We start from the raw sequence: 26754 nt of genomic DNA, 5'->3' as shown, positions 1-26754 counted from the left end.
TTGCTGGAAACATCCAATGGGGATGAATTCAGTTTTGGGGCACAGGCACTTTTGCTGTTGAGGTTGGCACCTAATGTGATGTGTTTTAAGCTTGCATGGAAACTAATGGAAACTTGAGTTGTGCTGAATGGAAGAAAATGTCCATTACATTTGTTTTGCAATGGTTTCACCAATTTCCGGTGAATTGCTTTAAAAAGAAGTGGAACTAAGTAAAAATTCTGGTCATTTCCTGTTAAGTAGATGCTTCTTTTGGATACCTGACTGGTCCAAATTGAGACAACTTCATTGTAAACTTGAAGTGTATAGGATGATGTAGGCGAAAGTTCAATATGCTTTAATTTTGCGTAATTTTTAGCGATGCTTCACTAGCATTTGGATATCCACTCAAAAGGCGAAGTGTGTTATGTTCTGTATTTTTAAAATGATACATTTGATCAACTGTGTTAGTCAATGGTTTGTAGCAGCACAATTGCGCCACCTCTGGTTCATTGTTAACTTTAAAGTATTTTGTGTTTTGATTTGTTTGAATTTTGCTCAGTAATGTGAATCAAGTATTAGTTTAATAAATAGATTAGAAGCTTTCATAATCTTCCACTTTCTTTGACTAAAACTTTGCCAATAAATTTTGTTGCAGGCCAAAGAGCTACCAACATACAAGGACAATGATTTTATAAATGATGGGCAAAAAATTTACATTGATGAGAACAACAAAAAGATGTTCCTTGAAAAACTCAAAAAAGATGTTGAGGTAAGAGAGGAAAGTGAGGATTGTGTAATTGTAGTTAACAATTTTACTAATTGTTTTAATGTTTGCGCTACTTGTGTTTTCAATACATGTGACCATACAAAATGGAACAGCAGGAAAGACCAAGCGGCCCACAAGTCTAGTGCCAGAATATCTTTAGTAAACACCTACCATTCAAATGGCACTCTAAGTTCTGGGAAGACAATAAAAAAACTGCCCCATTACTAAAAAGCTTTGAAAAGTACCCATGAAACCTGTCAGACATTAGAAATCAGTCCCAATCTCAAATACATTAATTGTTAATAGTTTACATTTTAGATTATTCGATTTCTACCACAGCCAAGAATTCATCCAGCTCACTCTGTGGAAATATCAATATAAAATGCAGAGTCAGCAACTTTGTACAGTGGTTCACTATTCTCTGAGAAAACAAAACCACTTAATATCTATGTCCTTATTAGGTTTGCATAGTGTAAATACAAAATGCTGCCAGATTTAAGAGCAGAAGCAGGCCTCTAGGTCCATTGAGTTTGCTGTGCCATTCAATGAAATCATGGCTGATCTTTTAATCCTCAACTTCACTTTCTTTCCCATGACTCTGATTCCCTTTCTGATTAAAAATCTGTCTATCTCAGCCTTTAATGTACTTAACAATTCGGCCTCAACAGCTCCCTGTGATCAGCAATTCTACAGATTAATTATCCTTGGAGAGAAAAAACATCCTTCTCCTGTCTGTATTAAATGGGCAACCTCTTAGTGAATACAAGCCAGACCACCTTACCTGCTCCTCATAAGGAAATCACTGTATACCCAGAATCATCGTAATGAATCTTCTCTAGACTGCCTCCAATGACAGTGTATCTTTCCTTAGATGAGGAAACCAAAACTGTCCAATTTCCACAGTAGTCTGATGTATTATCTATTTGTAGCAAGATCTCTCTATTTCTGTCCTCTATTCCCTCTGAGATAAAGGCCAACCATCCATTTTCTTTCCTGATGACCTGATGCTAGCCCTCTGTGATAAGTGCACATGGATCCCTAAATCCTTCTGTGCTTCAGCTTTCTACAGTCTTTATTTAAATAATATTCTGCTCTTCTATTCTTCTTACCAAAGTGCATAACTTCGTATTTTCCTACATAATATTCCAAATGTCAATTTTTTGCCCACTCACTTAGCTGCCTATATCCCTCTGTAGTCTCTTTGATCCTCACTACTTATTTTTCTTATTTTTGTGTCATCCCCAGCCTTGGCGATAGCATATTTACTTCCATCATCCAAATCATTAATATATATTCCAAATGATTGTGGCTCCAAATGATCTTTGTGGTATACCATCAGCCATGATTGACAACCTGAAAATATCTCCTTTCTCCCAACTCTCTGTATAGCTCTGAAGTGAAACAGGCAATGAAGGCAAATACAATATATTGTCTCTGTATTTATATTTTCAAAAGAAATTTTAATGTCCGCATTGAAAATGTAACTACTTATATAAACCAGTCATTCTGCAATTATAGCTGTCCCTCACTGGAGATGCACTCAGAATTTATAATGAAAAGTTTGATAGAAGTGCATGAACATATGATTTTTATTATAGATGATAACGTGATATGTCTACTGTGTGTTCATAGATTCCAGTATTTCCTTCTTGTGAAAATGTGAGCATGTGTTTCCAGTATAGTACTTTTCAAATGCCCACATATAAATGGTAGCATAATCTCTCAAGCAAATTTCTCAAACTCTTCCCCTGCCCACCTTCCCTAGTACCACAAATGAGGAAACTAAGATAGAAATTGGGATTGTACAATGAAGGTCTGCAATAAAACAAGATATAGTCATAGTCATTTTGAGGCTGCTATGCAATCTTATTTATAGTCTTTGTAGTCTTAAAACGAAACACCGTACTTACAACTAATTGCGTTTATATATTTCAATTTTCCTTTCTTTACAAATAACACATCAGACTTTCTGTGAATATGTCAATGGAATATTTGTAATTTAACCAAAGTTTTACATTCTTTATTTCTATTGCAGTCAGATGTCCTTCACACATCATTAAATGCAATGTCTGTGGTGTATTTATTTATATGTAACATAATTTTCTTGAGGAAGAGAAAATACATAAGGTACATAATTAACACTGAAGAGTAATTAACCTCAGAATGAAACTGCCTCACCCCTTCTGTTATCGATTCAATTAGAAACTATAACCATAAAGAGACAAATTTAGTGGCTACAATTTAGCAGAAGGATATTGCATTACCTTTTATACTGCACAGTTAGTCCTATTTTGGAGATAAACCAGGCCCCGGTGTTTTTTTTTTTAATTCATTCATGACAGATGGTTACCTCTGCTAAAGTCAACAAGTATTAAACGTTCCTAATGACTCTCCTCATACCTGGTTAAATAGCAGAGGCTCTGACCAACATTTCTTGATACCAGAGTTACAACTGTTACAGTCCTGTTGAAAAGGGAGTTGTGTGAAAAATCAACAGGTTTAACAGGCCAGTCAGACTAATGTTCATGGTGGATTAACTAAACAATGATCTGGGCACTTGGAAGAGACAAGTTAAACAATTGCAACCAACATAAATTTGTCTGGTAAATTGTCTGTGATTAATTTCAGCTCTTGAATGTACTAAGGGAAAAGTTGATGAGGGCATTATGACTGATATTATGTTTATGGACTCTTTGTTTTAAAGAATTTTTTTTAGATTTTTTTTTAGATTAGATTACAGTGTGGAAACAGGCCCTTCGGCCCAACAAGTCCACACCGACCCGCCGAAGCGAAACCCACCCATACCACTACATTTACCCCTTACCTAACACTACAGGCAATTTAGTATGGCCAATTCACCTGACCCTGCACATCTTTGGATGGTGGGAGGAAACTGCAAATCTTTCTTGTGTGAGCACTTACTGAGAAACTGAGATCCAGGTCATTGTTGACTCTTTTCACAAAGCATGAAGAAATGAGACAAAACATCTAGGTCCTCTTCCAACCCACTTCTACAGCACAATCCACCCCCTATCCCCCCGCCCCTCGCCCTTCTTTAACATCAGGGATTGGAACGTGGAATGTTTGAATGATATTACATCTTGGGAGTCTCCTCTAGACGAAGGCAGACATAGAAAACAAAATTAGTCTTTGCCTCCAATGTTTCCACTCCGCCTTCAACCAATTGAGGAAAGGAGTATTTAAGGAACAGGATCTCAAACTGAAGACCACGTCATGGTTTACCAGGCAGCAGTGATTCTCATACTCCTGAAAGCTTCAGAGGCTTAGACAATTTACAGAAGTCACCTCAAAACACTGGAGAAGTACCATCACTAATGACTTCACAAGAATATCCAAATCTGGTGACAACAATGCTCCAATAGCAGTTTCCTCTCTCAAGTCAACATGCTTGAGGTAATAATAATTGAAACCACCTCCCCTGTGGGATGCCATGACACTCGTATGCCTGACACCAGACTCCCAAACCAAATGCTCTATTCCGAATTTTGTCACAGGAGGAGATTCCCTATATCAAAAGTATCCCCACCGAACAGTGGAAATGTTTTAGGGGATAATGAAAGTACCTCAAAATGTCCTAAAAGTGACCACATGTTCTTGACTACTTATAGAAGTCCCTAGTTTGAGTGATGAAAATAGAGACGGTTCATTCAGCAAGGCATAAATTGCATTATGAAAGTTCATGGAGTGCACAGAGACACAGTCAAGATTTTGGAAAGAATGCACAAATCTTCAAACATCATCTGCCCAACTCTTCAAGAGCAACCTACCTCATATGTGGCAGTCTGCAGATCATACTTTGTAATACCAGTAATCTCAACCTATAGACTTAATGTGTCAGTAAATTATCCACAATCCTGAGGGACTGCCATTTGCAGGAAGAAGAATGACAAGAAGCAATATAAGCTCCATGAAACAATATTAAACAGGGATGCAGGAGCCAGGACATATTGACAAGAGATTTTTAAAAAATATATGAAAGGTATACAGGATCCTTGGCTTTATAAACGAAAGCATAGGGTACAGAAGGTAAGGAAGTTATGCTCAATCTTTATAAATCACTAGTTAGGTGTCAGCTACAATATTGTATTGAATTCTGGCTACTACATATTCGAAAGCACATTCAAGATATTGGAGAAGGTATGAAGATATTTTCTCAAATGGCACCAATGATGAAGGAGTTGAGATGCTGGACTTGTTCTCCTTCACTGAGAAGGTAACAGAGATTTAATTTAGGCATTAAAAATTATGAATTATTTTATTAAATGGTCATTTTTCACAAGCCTAGACGTTAAAGTAGTGATGGTGGTATGGTGGATAATGCCACTAGTAAACATAGGTCCACGTTTATATGACCTAGATCTTAGTGTACGGGGCATAATTTCAAAGGTTGCAGGGGATGCAAAAATTGGAAGCATTGTACATTGTGAGGAGGCTATTGTAGAACCTAAAAGGGTAAAGGCAAGTTGGTGTAGTAGGCAAAACAGATGACAGATGATGTTCAATGTGGAGAAATGCAAAGTGATTCATTTTAGTAGGAAGTACATGGTGAGACAATAAGAGAAAGCTAATGGCACAGTTCTAAAGGAGGTGAGAGAGAAGTGATTGAAAGTGGCAGGTATAAGGTTGAGAGAGCAATTAATAAAACATATAGTATCCTAGGCCCTATGAATAGATGCTTAGAGTACCAGAGCAAGGAGATTATTTTGAACGTGTATAAGTCAATCGTTTGGCTTCAGCTGGAGTACTGCATCCATTTCTAGACACCACGTTTTGAGGAAGGATACAAAGACATTGAACAGAGTGCAGATACGATTCACAAGAATGGATCGTGGGTTGGGGAACTCCAGTTATGAAGACAGATTGGAGAAGTTTAGACTGTTTTTACTGAAGAAAAGAAGGGTCAGAGGAGATTTGATTAAAGTATTCAAAATCTTGAGTCGGCTATGTTGTGGTTTGTTGTAGATTGAGGGCAATCCGCAATTTCGAATAGTTTATAGGAAGAAGTCTTGAAGATCTGAATTCCCCAAGCTGTGTACTCTTTCCTGAAGACACATTGTCAATAATCAGGACGTAATGGCAGACCTGTAAAACTCAAAAGCCATTATTGAATTTTCAACTACAAAGTCAGTTATAGATCTTCAAAGATAAACATAAAGCAGTTTATTGTACAGCTTTAAGATTTATACAGATCGCAGGAGTAAGTTTGTCAGTGTTGATGTTTCTGCTAGAAATCTCCCATGTTTCTCCATTGACTGTCTGAGAGCCATCATCACAACAAGTGGACTGCTCATCTCGCTGTTCCAGATATGAATCCTTTTGGACGAATATACAGCGTGTGCACCATGCCAACACTTCGTACCAATTAGTATATTATTATCACATGCTTTCAGATGGAGGTTGTTCTACTTTGTTGATAGCTTTGTATGAGTAAACTTTACTTTTGTCATTTTTCATCATCAGTATTCCAATTTTACACATTTTCTAAAGAAATTACCTATTTTTGATGCCACAGTATTGGCAGTGTCTTCTGACATCTTGCAATTGTCCTCCCAGCTGTTTATTCTTTCCTTGGGTCTTTTTTACTTGTTCTTAAAGAAATGAGTAGGTTTCATAGATTTCCTGTGTTGAGGTTTTTTCACTCCTCTAAGGATTCATCTATTTTGCTTCCACAAACTCTGCTTGTTTTGTCAATTAATGGCTTTCTCCAGAGTGAGGTAGTCTTTTAATGTTAATAATTCTGACAAAGAATTATCAACAATAGCTACAACTATGAAATCTCTGATTAATTCTGTCTTCAAATCATCATATTTACATTTCTCAAACAATCTGTATGGATTACAAAGGAACAATTGTCAGAGCACTTAGGTGGCACTTGATTGCAATTACAAATGCCTCCTCCACCGCCGCAGGGCCGTCTCCACCGCTAAATCCAATCCACCTAACAATTGGAGGAAGAACGCCTCATCTTCCGCCTTGGGACCCTTCAACCACATGGCACCAACATCGACTTCACTAGTTTCCAAATCTCTCATGAAGGGCTTATGCCCAAAACATCAACTCTCCCTGTTTCTCAGATGCTGCCTGACCTGCTATGCTTTTCCAACACTACACTTTTCAACCAAGAACCAAGCTATACAGGTTACCTGTCCTTGACATCATCTCATCTTAGAAGCCTATCTAAGTGAATGCTACTCTTTCCCTAATGTTCGGTGTAGCCTAACATTGTTCAATGTGGCCCTTCCCATACTGGAAAAATCTTCAAATGGTTGAAAATATTCACTCTTATTCAGCAACAGCAAAAGTAAAGAAAAAAGCAGAATAAAAACTGAAAAAACTGATTTAGGATACCTAGTCTGCATGGACAAGTTGGACCAAAGGATCTGATTACGTGCTGTACATCTCCATGATTTTGCATCAGATACGTGGATGACACTTTTGTAATAATTAAGAGAACAGAGATTGAGAGCACATACATGATTTATCAACATCATGCTCTCAGGGGTCAAATTTACAAGAGAGGAGGAAATTAACAACCAATTTCCATCCCTGGATGTGATGGTAAAAAGAACACAGAATGGGGAACGCACAACAAAAGGGTACAGAAAACCCACACACACGGACCAGATCCTGAACTACAACAGCAATCACCCAAACACACAAGAGAAGCTGTGTTAGGACCCTGTTCACAAGGGCTACAGCACAGTGCAGCACTCCCGACCTGCGAAGAGAAGAACACCTCTACAAAGTCTTTGCCAAGAACGGATATCTCCGCAACTTCATTCACAGATGCCTAACAGACAAACAATGTGATGAGGACATGCCATGACCCAACACACTAATCACACTACCTTACATAAAGTTAAAAATCACACAACACCAGATTATAGTCCAACAGGTTTAATTGGAAGCACACTAGCTTTCGGAGTGATGCTCCTTCATCAGGTGATTGTGGAGGGCTCGATCAAGCCCTCCACAATCACCTGATGAAGGAGCGTCGCTCCGAAAGCTAGTGTGCTTCCAATACCTGGTGTTGTGTGATTTTTAACTTTGTACACCCCAGTCCAACACCAGCATCTCCGAATCATACCTTACATAAAGAAGTCTCGCCACTGACAGCTAGATTTCTCCGACCACTCTGATCTAATCCAGCCCATAAACCAATAGGCACGCTCAGATAACAACTCACCAGGACAAAAGACCCAATACCCATCATATGCAAGACAAATGTAGTGTACAAGATTCCATGCAGATTAACCAGCCACTAAATGCCACGACCAGCTACCCTTGGTATCACAGACGAAAATAACACAAATTCAACTGAGACAAGCCAGACAGAGGACAGCTAGAGAATTCATCGGAGCTCAGCATTCATCCACAGACTCCATCAATAAGCACATTGACCTAGACCCCATATATTGACCATTGCAATGAACAACCGGAATCAGCAACTGGCAGCAGCAGGAATGAAGCCAAGTAAATTCCAACAGCAATGCTTCATAGGAGGTTCCGCAACACTGAGGATGTCATCTAGAAAAGGGATGAAATGCCTGCAAACCAAATTCCCAGCTCAGCGAATATACCTACAACAACTAAAACTCTATGATTGTATGACTTAAGATTTCTTCTTCTGCATCTTTGTTGCAGGTCTGATCTTCTTTGCATTTAGTTCCACCACTGTTCTTTTTCTCTTGCATTCAATGTTCACCACATTTATTTTTACTAGATTGGGTTCATTAGGAAGATTTGAAGTGATTAACACAGCTGCTCCCATGTGCTTTGTTGTGTATGAAAGCAATTCACCTCATTGGTCTAACTAGGAGAGAATTGGACAGAGAAAATAATAAGACTCCCATAGCTACCTTCACTACAGCTCTTCACACCTCACATCCTGCAAGGACTCCATCCATTCTCCCAGTCCCTTTGCCTATATTGCATCATGTCAGATGATGTCACCTTCCAAAACAGCACTGCTGACACGGCTTGCTTCTTCCATAATGTCGGTTTCCCCCTCGGTGTGGTTGATAGTGCCCTCAGCCGCATCTGAACTATCACCTGTCCTTGACCCTTCCCATTATTCACAACTGCGTGATCAGGTCCCTCTTGTTCTCAGTTTTCATCCCATCAGTTTCTACATTCAAACAATCATTCTCCACCATTTCAGAGAACTCTAGCAGAAAGCCACCACCACCAAACACATCTTCCTCTCACTCCCCCATCTGCATTTCACAAGGATCATTCCCTCCAAGACACCCTAGTCCATTCATCGGCCACTTAACACCACCCTCCCCTTTCCTCAGCACCTTCCCATGTTACCATAGAAGGTGCAAATCATGCTCCATCATCTCCTCCCTGCTCGCCATCCAAGGGCCTAAACAGTCTTTCCAGGTGAAGCAGCATTTCTCCCGTACCTCCTCCACTCTTGCGTATTGTGTTCACTGCATCCATTGTGGCCTACTCTACATTGGAGAAACCAAACACAAACTGAGTGACAGTTTTTGCAAAACACTTCCAGTCCCTGTGCAAGCAGGATCCTGACCTTTCAATAGCCGGTCATTTGAACACAGCATCCTGCTCACATGTCAGTCCTCTGCATGCTGCAGTATTCTAGTGAATCACAGACCAAACTGGAGGAACAACATCTCATGCTCAGACGAGGCGCGTTACTGCTTTATGGAGTTATTATTGAGTTCAACACCTTCAAATTGTGAACCAACTCCCATTCCTTCACTTTCTTTTAGCTTTACTTGCTATATTCTCTGTCACCATGACCTCTCCCCCATTCCCCCGCCAGTCCACCCCAGCCAGACTGTCTGTTCTTTCAAGTCTGGTAGTTAGACACAACATTGTTCTGCCATTCTCACATTCCAGTCATTTAATCTGAACTACCAACAAGTGTTTTCTTTCGTGTTTCAGTGGGAATGGAGGTTCTGGTAGTTGAATGTATCTCCTGCAGTGTGTGGGAGGTAAGAGTCACCTCTAGTGTCCCTGCTGACTTTGTTTGTTGGAAGTGCACCCAACTCCAACTCCCTGAGAATTGTGTTAGGGAACTAGAGCTGGATGAACTTCAGATCATTCGGGAGGTGGAGGGGGTTATTAAGAGGAGTTACAGGGAGGTAGTTACTTCACAGTCACATGAAGAAGGGAGTTGGGTGACTGTCATGGCTAGGAAAGGGTACGAGCAGGCAGTGCAGGAATCGCCTGTGGTAGTTACCCTCAATAACAAGTATACCGTTTTGGATACTGTTGTAGGATGACTTACCAGGGGTAAGCAAAGGGACACAGGTCTCTGGCACAGAGTCTGTCCTTGTTGCTCAGACGGGAAGGGGGAAGAGGAGCAGAGCTTTAGTCATTGGTTGGGTGGAAATATAGGAGGTTTTGTGGGGATGAGAGAAACTCACAGTTGGTGTGTTGCCTCCCAGGTGCCAGGGTTTTTGATGTCTCTGATCATGTTTTTGGGATCCTTGAGGGGGAGGGGGAAGCCGCCTGAAGTTGTGATCCACATAGGCACCAATGATATAGGTAGGAAAAAAGATGGGGATCTAAGGCAGAAATTCATGGAGCTAGGGTGGAAGCTTAGAGCTAGAACAGAGTTGTTATCTCTGGTGCTAGTGAAGTGAGGAACAGGGAGAACACGGAGCTGAACACGTGGCTGCAGGGATGATGCAGGAGGGAGGGTTTTGGATTCTTGGATAATTGGAGCTCTTCCTGGGGAAGGTGGGACCTCTACAAACAGGATGGTCTTCACCTGAACCAGAGGGGTCCCAATATCCTGCGGTAGATATTTGCTAATGCTCTTCAGAGGGGAGGGTGGTTAAATGCAGCAGAGGGATGGGAACCTGAATTGTAGTTCCAGTGTACAGGAGGTTGAGGGTAGTGAGGTCAGCGATAGGTTTACAAGGTCGCAAGAGAACTTTCCCCATGGTAGGCTTCTGCGGAAAGTCAGGAGGCATGGGATAGAGGGAAATTTGGCCAGTTGGATAGAAAACTGGCTAACCGGTTGAAGTCAGAGAGTGGTGGTAGATGGTAAATACTCAGCCTGGAGCCCAGTTACAAGTGGAGTTCCGCAGGGATCAGTTCTGGGTCCTCTGCTGTTTGTAATTTTTATTAATGACTTAGATGAGGGAGTCGAAGGGTGGGTCAGTAAATTTGCAGATGATACGAAGAGAGGTGGAGTTGTGGACAGTGAGGAGGGCAGTTGTCGGCTGCCTGTACAGGACTTTGGTTAAGCCACATTTGGAGTACTGTTTGCAGTTCTGGTCGCCTCACTTTAGGAAAGGTGTGGAAGCTTTGGAGAGGGTGCAGAGGAGATTTACCAGGATGTTGCCTGGAATGGAGAATAGGTCGTACGAGGATAGGTTGAGTGTGCTAGGCCTTTTCTCATTGGAACGGAGAAGGATGAGGGGTGACTTGATAGAGGTTTATAAGATGATCAGGGGAATAGGTAGAGTAGACAATCAGAAACTTTATCCCCGGGTACAGCAGAGTGTTACAAGGGGACATAAATTTAAGGTGAAGGGTGAAAGGTGTAGGGGAGATGTCAGGGTTGATTCTTTACCCAGAGAGTGGTGGGGGCATGGAATGCGCTGCCTGTGGGAGTGGCAGAGTCAGAATCATTGGCGAACTTTAAGTGGCAATTGGATAGGTACATGATGGGTGCTTAAACTAGGACAAATGTTCGGCACAACATCGTGGGCTGAAGAGCCTGTTCTGTGCTGTATTGTTCTATGTTCTATCTATGTTCTAGGACTCCGGCAATCAGGTGATTGGTTTGAAATGTGTGTACTACAATGCCAGGAGCATCCCGAATAAGGTGGGTGAACTTATAGCATGGGTTGGTACCTGGCATTTCTATGTTGTGGCCATTTCAGACACATGGCTAGAGGAGGGACAGGAGTGGTTGTTGCAGATTCCGGGATTAGGATGTTTCAGCAAGAACAGAGAAGATGGTAAAAGGGGATGTGTGTGGCATTGTTAATCAGGGCCAATATTATAGTAGTTGAGATAACATTTGAGGACTTATCCACTGAGGCAGTTTGGACTGAAGTTAGAAACAGGAAAGGAGAGGTCACCCTGTTGGGAGTTTTCTATAGGCTTCCGAATTGTTCTAGCAATGTAGAGGAAAGGATAGCAAAGATGATTTTCGATAGGAACAAAAGTAACAGGGTAGTTGTTATGGGGGACTTTAACTTCCCCAATATTGACTGGGAATCCTATAGTTCAAGTAGTTTAGATGGGTCAGTTTTTGTTCAATGTGTGCAGGAGGGTTTTCTGACAGTATGTAGACAGGCCAACAAGGGGCAATGCTATTATTGGATTTGATACCGGGGAATGAATCCAGCCAGGTGTTAGATTTGGAAGTAGGTGATCACTTTGGCGATAGTGACCATAATTTGGTTATGTTTACAATAGCAATGGGTAGAGATAGGTATATACCACAGGGAAAGAAGTATAACTTGGGGAGAGGCAATTATGATGTGATTAGGCAAGATTTAGGATGCGTAGGATAGGGAAAGAAACTGCAGAGGATGGACACACTTAAAATGTGGAACTTATTCAAGGAACAGCTACTGTGGGTCCTTGGTAAGTATATACCTATCAGGCAGGGAGGTAGTTGTCGAGAGAGAGAGGGCATGGTTTACTAAAGAGGTTGAAGCTCTTGTCAAGAGAAAGAAGAAAGCTTATGTGAGGATGAGGCATGAAGGCTCAGTTAGGGGGCTTGAGAGTTTTGTTAGCCAGAAAAGATCTAAAGAGAGCTCTAAGAAGAGCCAGGAGGGGCATGAGAAGTTGTTGGCGGATAGGATCAAGGAAAACTCTAAGGCCTTCTATAGGTATATCAGGAATGAAAGAATGACTGGGGGTAAGATTAGGGCCAATCAATGACAGTAGTGGAATGTAAGGACAGAAGAGAAACGCTTAATGAATACTTTTCATCAGTATTCACATTGGAAAAGGCCAATGTTAGTGAGAATACGGAGATACAGGATATTAGATTCGATGGGATTGCGGTTGACATAGAGGAGGTTTTAGCAATTTTGGATGTTCTGAAAATAGATAATATCCCTGGGCTGGATGGGATTTATCCTCAGATTCTCTGGGAAGCCAGGGAGGGGATTGCAGAGCCTTTGGCTTTTATCTTTATATCGTCATTGTTGACGAGTGGTGTCAGAAGACTGGAGGATAGCAAATGTTGTTCCCTTGTTTAAGAAAGGGAGTTGGGACAACCTGGTAGTTATAGGCCAGTGAGCCAGTTGTAGGTAGGGTGTTGGAAAAGGTTATAAGAGATAGGATTTATAATCATCTGGAAAGGGATTAGGGATAGTCAACACAGTTTTATGAAGGCTAGGTCGTGCCTCACTAACCTTATTGAGTTCTTTGAGAAGGTGACAAAACAGGTGGATGAAGGTAAAGTGGTTGATGTGGTGTATTTGGACTTTAATAAGGCATTTGATAAGGTTCCACATGGTCGGCTTTTGCACAAACTACGGAGTTTTGGGATTGAAGGTGATTTAGCGGTTTGGATCAGAAATTGGCTAGCTGAAAGAAGACAGAAGGTCGTGGTTGATGGGAAATGTTCATCATGGAGCTCAGTTACCAGTGGTGTGCCACAGGGATTTGCTTTTGGGGCCACTGCTGTTTGTCATTTTTAGAAATGACCTGGATGTGGACGTCGAAGGATGTGTTAGTAAGTTTGCGGATGATACTAAGGTAGGTAGAGTTGTGGATAGTGCAGAAGGATGTTATGAGTTACAGAGAGACATAGATAAGATGCAGAGCTGGGCTGAGAAATGGCAAATGGAGTTTAATGCAGAAAAGTGTGAGTTTGTTCATTTTGAAGAAGTAACAGGATTACAGAGTACTTGACTAATGGTAAAATTCTTGGCAGTCTAGATGAACAGAGAGATTTCTGTATCCAGGTGCATAAATACCTGAAAGTTGCCACCCAGATTGACCGTGTTGTTAAGAAGGTATATGGTGTATTGGCATTTATTGGTAGGGGGATTGAGTTTCGGAACCATGAGGTCATGCTTCAGCTGTGCAAGACACTGGTAAGGCTGCACCTGGAGTATTGCGTACACTGCATTATAGGAAGGATGTGGAAGCTTTAGAAAGGGTTCAGAGGAGGTTTACTAGGGTGTTGCCTGGTATGGAACGAAGGTCTTACGAGGAAAGGCTGAGGAAATTGAGACTGTTTACGTTGGAGAGAAGAAGTTGAGAGGTGACTTAATCGAGATCTTTAAGATAACAGTGAGAGCCTTTTTCCTCAGATGGTGAAGGCTAACACAAGGGGGCCATAGCTTTAAATTGAGGGGTGATAGATTTAGAACAAATATCAAGGGTAGTTTCTTTATTCAGAGAGTAATAGGGATGTGGAACGGCCTATCTGCACAGTAGTAGACTTGCCGATGTTAGGGGAATGTAAATGGGCATTGGACATACATATGGATAATAAGGGAATGGTGTAGGTTAGATGGACAGCAGACTAATTTCACAGGTCAGTGCATCATCGAGGGCTGAAGGGCCTGTACTGCGCTGTAAAGTTCTATATTCTTTGTTTTCTCCCCCTAGCATTCCAATCCACCACCTGTCTGACTATATCGTAAATACTGCCCATTCCAAACTTCACTTCAGCTCTGATGAGAAGTCATCAAGACTTGAAACATTAGCTTGCTGTCTCTCCGTGGATGCTGCCTGACCCGCTGTGATCTCCAGCATTTGTTATTTTCAGTACAGGTTCCAGCATCTTCAGTAGTTAGTCCTAGGAAATTTATTGTATTGCTATAAACTATACAGGTCACAGGAATATCTCTGTCCGTACTACTCTTCACTTTGAAAGCCTTCCATGTCTCTTAGGTAGTTTGTGATGCCGAATGATACCTACAGAACACGAAGTCATTCCTTTCTAATGAGAGGACAGCCTGGGGTTCTCTGAAACTACAAAGACTTTCATTTTCTCTCTCCACTGAGAGTGACTCTGTGTCTAAGCCAAGTCATCACACTAGATGGTGCTAATTGTCCTGTTCCAGATATTAACCCTTTCATACCCACATGAAACAGAATGGGTAAAGTAGATGGGGAGAAAATTTCCACTCATGAAATGCAAAGACATATATTTAAAGTCATTGGTAAAAAAACTTAAAACCAATATGCGAAATAAAACATATTAACACGGGTCTGATATGCACTGCAGAAAAGAGTGGTGGAGGTCCTGCAATCGAAATATTCACAAGGGATTGAGAGTGTAATGTGAAAGGAATTTTGTTATGAGGAGGAGACTGGAATATGGCAGTTTGTGATTTGCTTGTTTGGAGGGCCAGAGCAGAAATGATGGAGCAAATGGCCTCCTCCTGCAATGTAACAAATCTGTGATTCAGTGTTGACAAGCTACTGGTAATATCACATCCTTTTTTTTTAAATTTGCACCTTGAATTTCTAGACAAGACTGCTTCAGGTTGGGTAACATTTCCCCCCTCTCAATCCAAGTGTAATTCATGCTAAATGCCATACCTATTTGATAAGTTTCTAGCTTTTTATTGAAGGTATAGTAATGTCATACTTGGTTTCACTTCTAATTATAAGTATATTTTAAATGTGACTTGAAGTTCTGTACTTTTTCTTCAGTTCCTTGCTCAGCTGAAGATCATGGATTACAGTCTTCTGGTTGGTATTCATGATGTTGAGCGAGCTGAACAGGAAGAAATGGAGTTTGAGGATGAAGAAGAAGAAGGGGAAAGTGATGGGGCTGGAGCCCATACAACTGGATCATGTGGAACCCCTCCAGATAGCCCTGGAAATACACTGAACAGTTCAAAGCCATTAGCTCCTGGTGAATTTGACCCAGCTATTGATGTGTATGCCATAAAAAGCCATGAAAGTAAGTAAAAAGTTATATTTCATTCACATTAGATATATATAATAAAAGATACAAGCGCATTCCAATGATTTTAATAAAATACTGTGAACTTTGTGTTATCTTGCACTCTCGTATACGGAATTTCTGACAGCTTTTATACAAAGCTAATCACTTGCAGTATTCAGGTAATGTGTTCATTTAAAAGTTGATAATAATACAGAAGATTGGAAATCTCCTCTGAAAAACTGTCAGTGATGCAGTTCAATTTCTTTTTCCAAGCCATTCTGAGAAACATAGTGTCAGCTTGATCTTCAGTTGTGATGGTTTTGGGGTGAGGTCCTGCTGTACCTGAATTCCATTTTTGATTAATTGGTACACCCAGCATGCCAGTAATGTTTTTTTTTAATTCTAGCTGATCACCTTCATATATTGAGGTAAAAACAATGACTGCAGATGCTGGAAACCAGATTCTGGAACCACTGATCCAGAACCTTCATATATTGATCTACTTTGCATGGAAAATAAGATGGTTATCAATATAAGAAACAATAAGTACTTGTGTAAAGAAAGTTCAACCACTTATGTAAAGATCATTAAATGCAAATTTTAATGATGATAAATGTATGCTTTATTTCCCCCAGGATGTAGTTTAATCATATTATACATTTCTAAAATAGATTTAATTTTATCATTGCCTATTAACACTGAAATCATGCATTAACTAATTTTTTTTTAACAAATTGATTATTGTGAGATTACCTATGGTATTACTAATTGTTCACATAGAACTAACAATGTTGATTCAATAGCAAAAAAAAATCCATTAGGTCTATAATAGTTTTATTCTCTACATGAGAAATCTCTACTGACTCTATCCCATTATTGACCGTTCTATTCCCCCTTATGCCTGCAGAAAGCTTCTGCTTAAATGTATCAGTGTTTTCTGCTTTAACCTCTAATGTGATAGCAAGTTCCAGATTCTTACCACTCATTTTTCCTATTTTTTTAACATGCATTTTAATACCTTAGATTTATACTTACTTGTTCTGAACTCTGATAATACTGTTCTAAACATCCCCTGTGACTACAGTCTATGTGCTGAAGACTCCCACAGGGTTCCCTCTAGTTTACCCATGACTTCCTGGAATATCTTAGATGTGAAATTTGAGCCCTGATCCAACGGGATCTAAATGGGCAGATCATACTGGCGAAGAATTGGGTTAATCCCTCACCATTATTTTGGCAAATATGTTTCTCAGAGGAACAGCCTTGGGAGAAACTGGTAGCCACATACATGATGGTAAGGACATACTGGTAACCCCTTTTATAGAATCATACAACATGGAAGCAGACCCTTCAGTCCAACCCGTCCACGCCGACCAGATATCCCAACCCAATCTAGGCCCACCTGCCAGCACCTGGCCCATATCCCTCCAAACCCTTCCTATTCATATACCCATCCAAATGCCTTTTAAATGTTGCAATTGTACCAGTCTCCACCACTTCCACTGGCAGCTTATTCCATACACGTACTACCCTCTGTGTGAAAAAGTTGCCCCTTAAGTCTCTTTTATATCAACCATGTTCCCAAACTAAACTAGCCTTACCTGTCTGAATTTGGCCCATATCCCACCAAACCTTTCCTATTCATGTACTTATCCAAATGCCTTTAAAAAGGGTAATTGTACCTACACCCACTACTTTCTCTGGCAGTTCATTCCACCCACAAACTATTCTCTGTAAAAAAAAAAAAAATGTCCTTCTTAAATCTTTCTCCTCTTACCTTAAAAATATCCCCCCTAGTTTTGAACTCACCCACCCTAGAGAAAAGACCCTTGTCATTCACCTTAACTATGCCCTTTATGATTTTATAAGCCTCAACAAGGTGACCCCTCAACCTTCTACACTCCAGTGAAAAAAGTCCCAGCCTTTCTAGTCTCTTTTTATATCCCGAGCCCTGCATTTCCAGCAAAACCCTGGTAAATCTTTTCTGAAGCCTCCAGCTTAATAATATCCTTCCTATTTTGTTTTGGGCACGGACCTCAAACTGTCCACTAACACCTAGTTTATCACAAGCCAGCATGGGAATCTTACTGTGGACTGGGGATTCCCCACAACTTAGGAGAAAGTGAGGACTGCAGATGCTGAAGATCAGAGTCAAAAAGTGTGGTGCTGGAAAAGCACAGCTGGTTAAGCAGCATCCAAGGAGCAGGAGTTTCCTGATGAAGAGCTCAGGCTTGAAACGTCGACTTTCCTGCTCCTCGGATGCTGTCAGACTGGCTGTGCTTTTCCAGCACCACACTTTTATTCCCTACAATCTAGCAGATCTGGTAAGTTCTGCAAAATGTTAATACATCCTTGAAGAGGTGTGGCCATTAAAAAGAAACTAAATGTTTGAGTTTTGCATAAAGCAGCATTCCCAGCTTTTGGAATTTCCTGAGCTAGCCACAGCATTTCCCTACAGTACCTCAGCAGCACCACTATCTGGTGGATCACTGTCCAAGCCTTGCTTTTAGGTCTGTGAGGGAGGTTCCATTTCCTCATCAGTATTTCATTGTTAAAAGACTACATTCAGGGACTGCTTCTACTTCAGCGTCAGTGTGCACAGCCTCACAGAATGTTTTTTAATGGTTGATGGACTTGCTGAGGTGCTTACCTATTTATTACCCCACAAACACAGAAATTGCTGGAGAAATTCAACAGGTCTGGCAGCATCTAACTTTCTTCGGAACAGTTTCTCCAGCAAATTGTTCTTGTTTCAGATTTCCAACATCCATGGTTCTTTCTTTTATTTATATATTTAGTATTGTCTAGAGTTCTTCTGGACTCCAAAAAGCAAAGTTTTAGATAGTCAGTCCAAAGGGCTTTCTGTTTTGAAGTACCCCCTGAGCCTCCATTGGCTGAGCTTGTCTTGCCATAGAATCTGTTTCCACCCATTCAGACAAAAGTTCCAGGTACTTATACTTGCAGCTGATTGGTCTTCCTGTCAGTAGGTTTCTCCACTGGGAATGCTGGGATGTAAATGCCCAGCAAGTCATTGACAAGCAATAGATCAACTAATCAAAAGGCAAACTAGCAATGATTGTCACACCCACTGGTTCCAGTGCAAGGATGCACCTGGTCAAAGGTGATGTGCACATAACATCCTGCAATCCCAATGCCATCATTTTATTATTTTGCGCTCTCTCTGATGGGAACGCTGTACCTTTTCCCAGCAATAGAGTTTGAGTGGCCCTGGTATCCTTCATAATCACAACAGACTTCTCATCCAAGAGAAACGTGTCCAACCTCCTTGTGATATGAAATCCTAGTAATTCTCAGGGATTTATTTAACCTTCTCTCCCCCCCACCGAGTGTCTACAGGGATTTGCAACAACGTTCAGAGGCAAAGCCTGGCCTTCCAAACTCTGATTTAATTTCATTCTCTCCGTGGGATATAAGTGCTCTGAATTTCCCTGAAGCCTCCAGCAGTTAGACCGGACATGTCCTTCCTTTCAGTAGTTAAAGCACACGAACTGCTTGACGTCGCCTTTCATCTCAAGGCTAGCCATTCTCTCCCGAGGAGGGTGCTCCGCATTTCCTAGTATCCCATGGGTGCTCTGTTTTGTATCACTTTCCTCACCTCTATCCTCTCAACTTGTTTGGAGGTAACCACACCCATTGGTCAAAAACAAATTACTTAAGCCTTTTGAGTTTCAAATATACTTGGTCAGACCATTTCCTGAAGTTACAGAATTTCTGATAGTGTGCCTCTGGCACTGACTGTTATGTACTTCCGATCAACATGCCCTCTAGGCTGGATGCATATGCAACTGATCCAATTTTCCACGCAAAATGATTAGCGTCAGCACACCAGCACAGCATTGTTATGGAGGTCTGTGCAGCCAGTAAGAAAATTAGATGGAACCTTAACTTCATATGCTTCAGGTGGTGCTTTTTGCTGCCTCATTGTCCAGTAAGAAGGAATAAACCTTGTGAACTTTCCCTGCAACTTATCTCTCCATTAATCAGGACTTAGACTGGTCACTTTAGCTGTGTGCTAACCACTCCAAAAAAGCAAAGAAGGTTCATCCCCTGCTTCCTTAACCTTAGGGGTTAAATGAGCAAACCAGATTGCCTCAGCAATTAAGTCTCAGCTCATGATGTCTTCAAGAGACACAGTGGACTTCCTGCCCCTCAGTTTGAGCTGTTTGAAATTCTCTGTTGCCCTTCCTGAACACCCCCTACCCCCACCCCGCACCGATGTTCCCTTCCTTTCTTGTTGAAATTCTAAATTCCACTGCTCAAATGTTAATACTACTCCACACTTCATTTTCTCAATTTCACCTGTGACCATTGGCCGCCCACTTTAAAATTTCAGGTTTTGTGAATGTCAGGCAAAGTTCTAATCGCAAATGCTTCATTAAATCTTATAACTGTTCAAGTGGCTGAACTTATAAATTCACAAAATAAATGCCCCTAATTGTCCTTGAAAAGTAGTGGGATCAAGTATGGACATTTTTATATTCTGATAATAGAGACTCAAGAAAACTTTCTGCAGATTAAAAAATTGGTTTTCCTAGTTTGATCACGTCATCTGTGAGTACAGTTTTGGACATAAGTCCACTATTTGTTACAGCAATCTTCCAGGTAAGTATTCCCAATTCGTTACAATTCCTGATAGACTGTCTTTAAATGGCTATGCTCCAGGATTTTTCCATTTCTTCATGGAGTGTGGGCATTGCTGGCTAGGCCAGCATTCATTGGCCATCACTAATTGCCCAGAGGATAGTTAAAACTCAACCCTATTGCTGTGAGTTTGGAGTCCCATGTAGTCCTCACCTGCTAAGGATGATGGATTCCCTTCTCTAAAGGACATTAGTGAAACAGATGGGTTTTTTTTTCTGATGATCAGCAATTGCTTCATGGTCACCATTAGACTTCTAATTTCAGATTGATATTGAATTTGTATTCTGTCATCTGCCATGGCGGGATTTGAATCCAGGTCCCCAGAACACTGTCCGAGTCTTTGGATTATTAGTGTAGTAGTAATGAGCCATCACACATTTCCATACCCCCACCCATCCAAAATTATCTGCTTATAAATTTCCTTTCTTTCACTTCACAATCCAGAACACAAGCCAGAGGAAATTATAGTTCCGTTTTTTTTGCATGGTTTCTCTCCTTTAGAAGTGCAGGTGTTTAAAGTTCATATAAAGCTCTTTAGGTGTGACATTCCATGATTCCTGTCAGAACTTGATCTAATCCACACACCAATTTTAAACAGCCATTGAATTTACACCCTCAGCAATCCTTTAGCTTGTACATCTTCCTTTTAAACAACGTCAAATGCATGGCTTAGAAAGGGTGGATGCTGGGAATTTGTTTCCATCAGGCGGGGATACTAGGACCTATGGGCACAGCCCTAGAATTAGAGGGGATCAATTTAAAATGGAAATAAGGAGACATTTCTTCAGCCAGAGAGTGGTGGGCCTGTGGAATTCATTGCCAACGAGTGCAGTGGAGGCCGGGACGTTAAATGTCTTCAAGGCGAGATTAATAAATTCTTAATCTCTCAATGAATTAAGGGATACGGGGAGAGTGTGGGTAAGTGGCGTTGAAATGCCCATCAGCCATGAGGTGACTACCTCCTTATGCTGACTATTCAGGACCTATTTCCCTGTACAGCCATGTCATTGGTACCTACATGGAGCATGATAACGGGATCCTCACCTTTCCACCCGCCACTAAGTTCCTCTTTAACCTGAAACAGATATTCTAAGCCCTGCATCAGGCAGACAACACAGCATTCTTTACCAGCGCACTAACCTTCAGAGAACTCTACTGGACCCTACTTCCACTATAATTCTTCTTGCTCCCCTCCACTTTAATGACTTCCTGTACTATGGTGATTTGGTGAGTCCGCTTAGTCATGCTGCAGTCCTCACTCTCAACAAGTAAGCTTAAAGCATCTCATACCTATTGGGCAATTGTAATGTTTGAGCCTCCTGCATGCTTGTCAGAGAGATGTATAGGAGGGAAACAGGCCCTTCAGTCCAACTCTTCCATGCCGACCATTATCATAAATTAATCTAATCTCATGTGCCAACATTTGGCCCATATCACTCTAAACATTTTATATTCATGTACCCATTCAGATACCTTTTAAATGTTGGAATTGTACCAGCTTCCACCACTTCCTCTGGCAGTTCATCCCATACACACACCTATCTGAGAGAAAAAATTGCCCCTCAGGTCCCTTTTAAATCTTTCCCCTCTCACCTTAAACCTATGCCCTCTAGTTTTGGACTCCCCTACCCTGTGGAAAATACTTCTTCAAATTACTGTATCCATGCCCCTCAAAATTTTATAAACTTCTGTAAGGTCACCCCTCAGCCACCGATGCTCCAGGGAAAGTCATCCCAGTTTATTCAGCCTTCCCTAATAGCTCAAACCCTCCAACCCTGGCAACATGCTTGTAAATCTTTTCTGAACCTTTTCAAGTTTAACAACATCTTTCCTATAGCAGGGAGACCAGAACTGAACACAGTATTCCAAAAGTGGCCTACCCAATATCCTGTGCAGCCACAACATGACCTCCCAATCCTATACTCAATGCACTGACCAATCAAGGCAAGCATACCAAACACCTTCTTCACTACCCTGTCTACCTACAACTTCACTTACAAGGAACTATGAACCTGCACTCCAAGGTTTCTTTGCTCGGCAACACTCCCCAAGTCCTTACCATTAACTGTATAAGACCTGCCCTAATTTGCCCTATCAAAACATAGCACCTCATATTTATCTAGCTTAAACTCTATTTGCCAGTCCTTGGCCTATTAGCCAATCTGATCGAGGTCCTGTTGTACTCTGAGAGGTAACCTTCTTCACTGTCCACTACGCCACCAATTTTGGTGTCATCTGCAAATGCACTAACCATACCATCTCTACCTGCCCTCTAAGTTCCCGAATTTGTCTCAGCTGCAGCCAGTCTCCCTTGTTACCAAACACTAATTAAATCTGAAGATCCTATCCTAAAGTGTGACCACCACCTGAGGAAAGGTAACCTTTCCCCTCCTGAAATTCTGAGAAAAAGCTGCTCAAACTACAAACGCTTACTGCAGACATCACTTCCCTGGATTCTGTTGGTATCCAGGAGTTTTCACATGGTGTAGCCATCATCTGTCCTGCATTCTTTTTAATTAGTGTTTAAATTAACAGAATTACTTTTTTTTTCCTTTCTGAATGCATTTTATTAACCTTATTACCAGTACATATACTATTTTAAAGCTTAAGAAAATAATCAACTCTAACCATTTTACCAGAAACTGATCAAATAACTGGCTTCTTGTTCCATAAAGGGTAATTACCAATTCATTGAGGATGAAAAAAATTAGAAAAAGTAAGCCAAAGAAACACCACCTTCCCCCTAACTCATCCAACTCCCAGCATTCTATTCAAAGTCACACTGAGATGTGTATTTCTCTGTTGTGAAGCAGCTCAGCCCCAGGTCCAAAACAAAAGTTTAGAAATTAATCAGTAGAGACAGTTAAATGTGGACTAGAAACAAAATTAGATTTTTAGCAAGAGATTAAAATTACCATTCACCCCCTCCAATCCCAACAACTCTCATCATACTGTTCAAAGTCACATCAGTGGTTCTTTATTCAGCAACTTAAAAAGTGGCTGGAGTAAAAAGTTAATTCAGAATTTGACGTAAATTAGCTTGCAATCAAAATGACACACATCACAAACTAAAACATTGTAAATATGGTTCTCTTTAAAGCTGTGAACAGATTAACCTGTTTTTATACATTTTTTGCCTTCAGTTATATTGTTTGACTTTGTCCTTACTCCTTGTATAGGTCAATAGAACACACACCCTGCAATATTCAATGTTGCACAAAAATTCACAAGTTGTTTTGGATTCAAAACTGATCAGACTTGTATCTTTTCCTGCCTTGAATTATGGTACTCTCACATTAACAACAGTGTGACTGGCATCGTGGATTAAATATGTTTACCAAGCATAGTTTGAAAAATGTGATGCGTTGTCCTTCAATCAAGTCACATATCTGGAAACTTGTATATTAAATGACTAAAATAAGCAGTTCTTTTCTTATGCTTTCTCACTTAGCATTCAGTTTGTTATGCACCAAACCAAATCCCCTCAAAATATATTAAAAAGATAGACTTGACCCAAACATTTCCTTATTTTGAAGGTGAGCGTATGGTGTTGCGTTCCAGATGTACTTTGATCAGTCAAACTACTCAACTTTAAGTAAAATACAATTTATGTTTATACTACAGTTAAAATACAGTCAAAAAAGGGAATAATTGGCTTAATAGTAAGTCTATCGAAATGCTTAACAGAATAATATTAACTGTTCCAATATAGTAACATTCCATAAACACATGTTTGGCATAGGCAACTTCAGTAAAATAGATTGTGACATGCAATTCTAGCAGCAGGAAGGGAACCCAAGCTTTTAGCTGTAAGCTTCCACATCCAGCTTCAAGACCCCAGGAACTGCTGAAAGCTAAACTAAAAATCCTAGTTCTGTGGAAGTTTGATTCCATCCATTCAGGCTGCTTCTATTGTTTTAACAAAATTACCCACGGCCTCTCAAGTTGTTTACTTTATTGGTTTTGAGAAGACTGCTATTCACCTCTGTCTCAACCTTTCTTAATTTAAAAAAAAGCAGGAGAAAATACACACTTAAAGCCATTGTCACACCTCCACCCCTTGAAAAAAAATCAATATCCAAAGATGGCTCATTTTTAAAAACCTTTAGATTCACGCTATAAGTACACCATAATACATATACCTTACATTGATGCTAAGCAAACATTCACTACTACAGTCCATTTCAGTCTGTTTTTATTACCACCACCAAAAGGCTCCATCTTCCTTCAAAGTTTCAACAACAAGTCAGCACTATGCTCTCTGCCATGTGTATAATTTTCAAATTGAATGGCAGACACATTACTGGCAATATAAATGTTGAAATGTTGCTACGTCAACACCAGATTCAGTCGCTTTCTCAATTGTGGAATATTTCTACTAACGATTATTCAATTTTCTGGGAAAGTACCCAATAGGTTTTTCTATCTACTTGTCATCTTGCAAGAGTATAGCATTGACACCGGCATCACTCGCATTGGTAGCCACTCTGAATAGCTTTTCATAATCAATTACTAGTGGTATACTGCAAGGATCTGTTTGGGGTCCACTGCTGTTTGTTATTTTTATAAATAACCTGGATGAAGGCATAGAAGGATGGGTTAGTAAATTTGCGGACAACACTAAGGTCAGTACAGTTGTGGATAGTGCCAATGGACGTTGTAGGTTACAGAGGGACATAGATAAGCTGCAGAGTTGGGCTGAGAGGTGGCAAATAGAGTTTAATGCAGAAAATTGTCAGGTGATTCACTTTGGAAGGAGTAACAGGAATGCAGAATGGTAAGATTCTTGGAAGTGTAGATGAGCAGAGAGATCTCTGTATCCATGTATATAGATCCCTCAAAGTTGCCACCCAGATTGATAGGGCTGTTAAGAAGGCATACGGTGTGTTAGCTTTCATTCGTAGAGGGATCGAGTTTCAGAACCATGAGGTCATGCTGCAGCTGGGCAAAACTCTGGTGTGGCTGCACTTGGAGTATTGCATACAGTTCTGGTCACCGCATTATAGGCAGGATATGGAAGCTTTGGAAAGTGTTCAGAAGGGATTTACTAGGAAATTGCCAGGTGTGAAGGGAAGGTCTTACAAGCAAAGGTTGAGGGTGTTGAGGCTGTTTTTGATAGAGAGAAGAAGATTAGGAAGTGACTTAATTGAGACATATAAGATAATCAGAGGGTTAGATCGAGTGAACAGTGAGAGCCTTTTTCCGAGGATGGTAAGAATTCTGGATAATCCAAGATGGAGGACAGGAAAAATTTCTGGCTGTAACAGTTGCTCCTTTTTTGAGGTATTTTAGGTGCTGTAGGTGATTTCCTCGAATTGCAGGAGCAGCAATTACGGTTTTATATGCTGTTGCAATTTTTTGTAACTTTAGGGAAAAAAAAGTCAAAACAACAGCAGTTTTAAAAAGGAGAAGAACAGACAAAGGAAGCACATGGTGAGGTCATTCCGGGATGATTAGATTACATTACAGTATGGAAACAGGCCCTTCGGTTGCAATTTTTTGTAACTTTAGGGGAAAAAAAGTCAAAACAACAGCAGTTTTAAAAGGGAGAAGAACAGACAAAGGAAGCACGTGGTGAGGTCATTCCGGGATGCCTTTGTTGTTTGAATTCATATATCGCTGAACATTAGAGGGCATCTGGGAAAATTATCAAACAGTAAAATTCACAACTGATCTTGGAGGAACTGTTGGACGAAGTTCACAGAGTCAGTCGCCTGAGTCGGGAATTGAACCCTGGTCTCTGGCGCTGTGAGGCAGCAGTGCTAACCACTGTGCCACCGTGCCGCCCGCATCCTCCAGATGCCTTTGTTGTTTGAATTCATATATCACTGGACATTAGAGGGCATCTGGGAAAATTATCAAACAGTAAAATTCACAACTGACCTTGGAGGAACTGTTGGACGAAGTTCACAGCACAGAATCAGATAAGTTAATCGTTGTTTTAAGTGTGGCTTACAAAGAATCTGCAGTACAGTAGAGTAGGTTCTTTTTTGATTATGTGTTTTTGGAGATATGTCTTTTGATTAAACTTAAAATAAAAGCCATAACTATTAATTTAACTTGGGCAGTGTTTGTAGAAGAATAAGACGGTGTTATTTTCTGTGTCTGTAGATTGTGAAGGAGCAAAGATGGCCTTTAATAGAGTGATATGTACTACTTGTTAGATGTGGGAGTTTAAAAAGAATTTAAGGATTACAGTGGATTATATCTGCCATAAATGCTGCTGCCTGCGAATCTTATCAGATTAAATTTTGGGAAAGCAAATCTTAGCAGGACTTATACACTTAATGGTAAGTTCCTAGGGAGTGTTGCTAAACAAAGAGACCTTGGAGTGTAGGTTCATAGTTCCTTGAAAGTGGAGTCGCAGGTAGATAGGATGGTGAAGAAGGCGTTTGGTATGCTTTCCTTTATTGGTCAGAGTATTGAGTACAGGAGTTGGAAGGTCATGTTGCAGCTGTACAGGACATTG

At 40.6% G+C, this 26754-nt stretch overlaps 1 protein-coding gene across 4 annotated transcripts in view; it reads left to right on the top strand.

Annotated features, from left to right (window-relative positions):
* LOC122550031 (phosphatidylinositol 5-phosphate 4-kinase type-2 alpha) overlaps nucleotides 1–26754 on the top strand; it is a 257190-nt gene that overhangs the window by 222496 nt on the left and 7940 nt on the right. For all 4 annotated transcript variants that reach the window (XM_043690447.1, XM_043690449.1, XM_043690448.1 and 1 more), the window contains exons 7-8: nucleotides 635–748; nucleotides 15386–15638. In XM_043690447.1, coding sequence (XP_043546382.1) covers nucleotides 635–748; nucleotides 15386–15638 — 367 coding nt within the window. The remainder of the gene's footprint in view (nucleotides 1–634; nucleotides 749–15385; nucleotides 15639–26754) is intronic.

This window comes from Chiloscyllium plagiosum, chromosome 5 (genome assembly GCF_004010195.1).
Source record: "Chiloscyllium plagiosum isolate BGI_BamShark_2017 chromosome 5, ASM401019v2, whole genome shotgun sequence".
Taxonomy (NCBI): domain Eukaryota; kingdom Metazoa; phylum Chordata; class Chondrichthyes; order Orectolobiformes; family Hemiscylliidae; genus Chiloscyllium; species Chiloscyllium plagiosum.
This window is presented reverse-complemented; position numbering and strand designations above follow the sequence as displayed.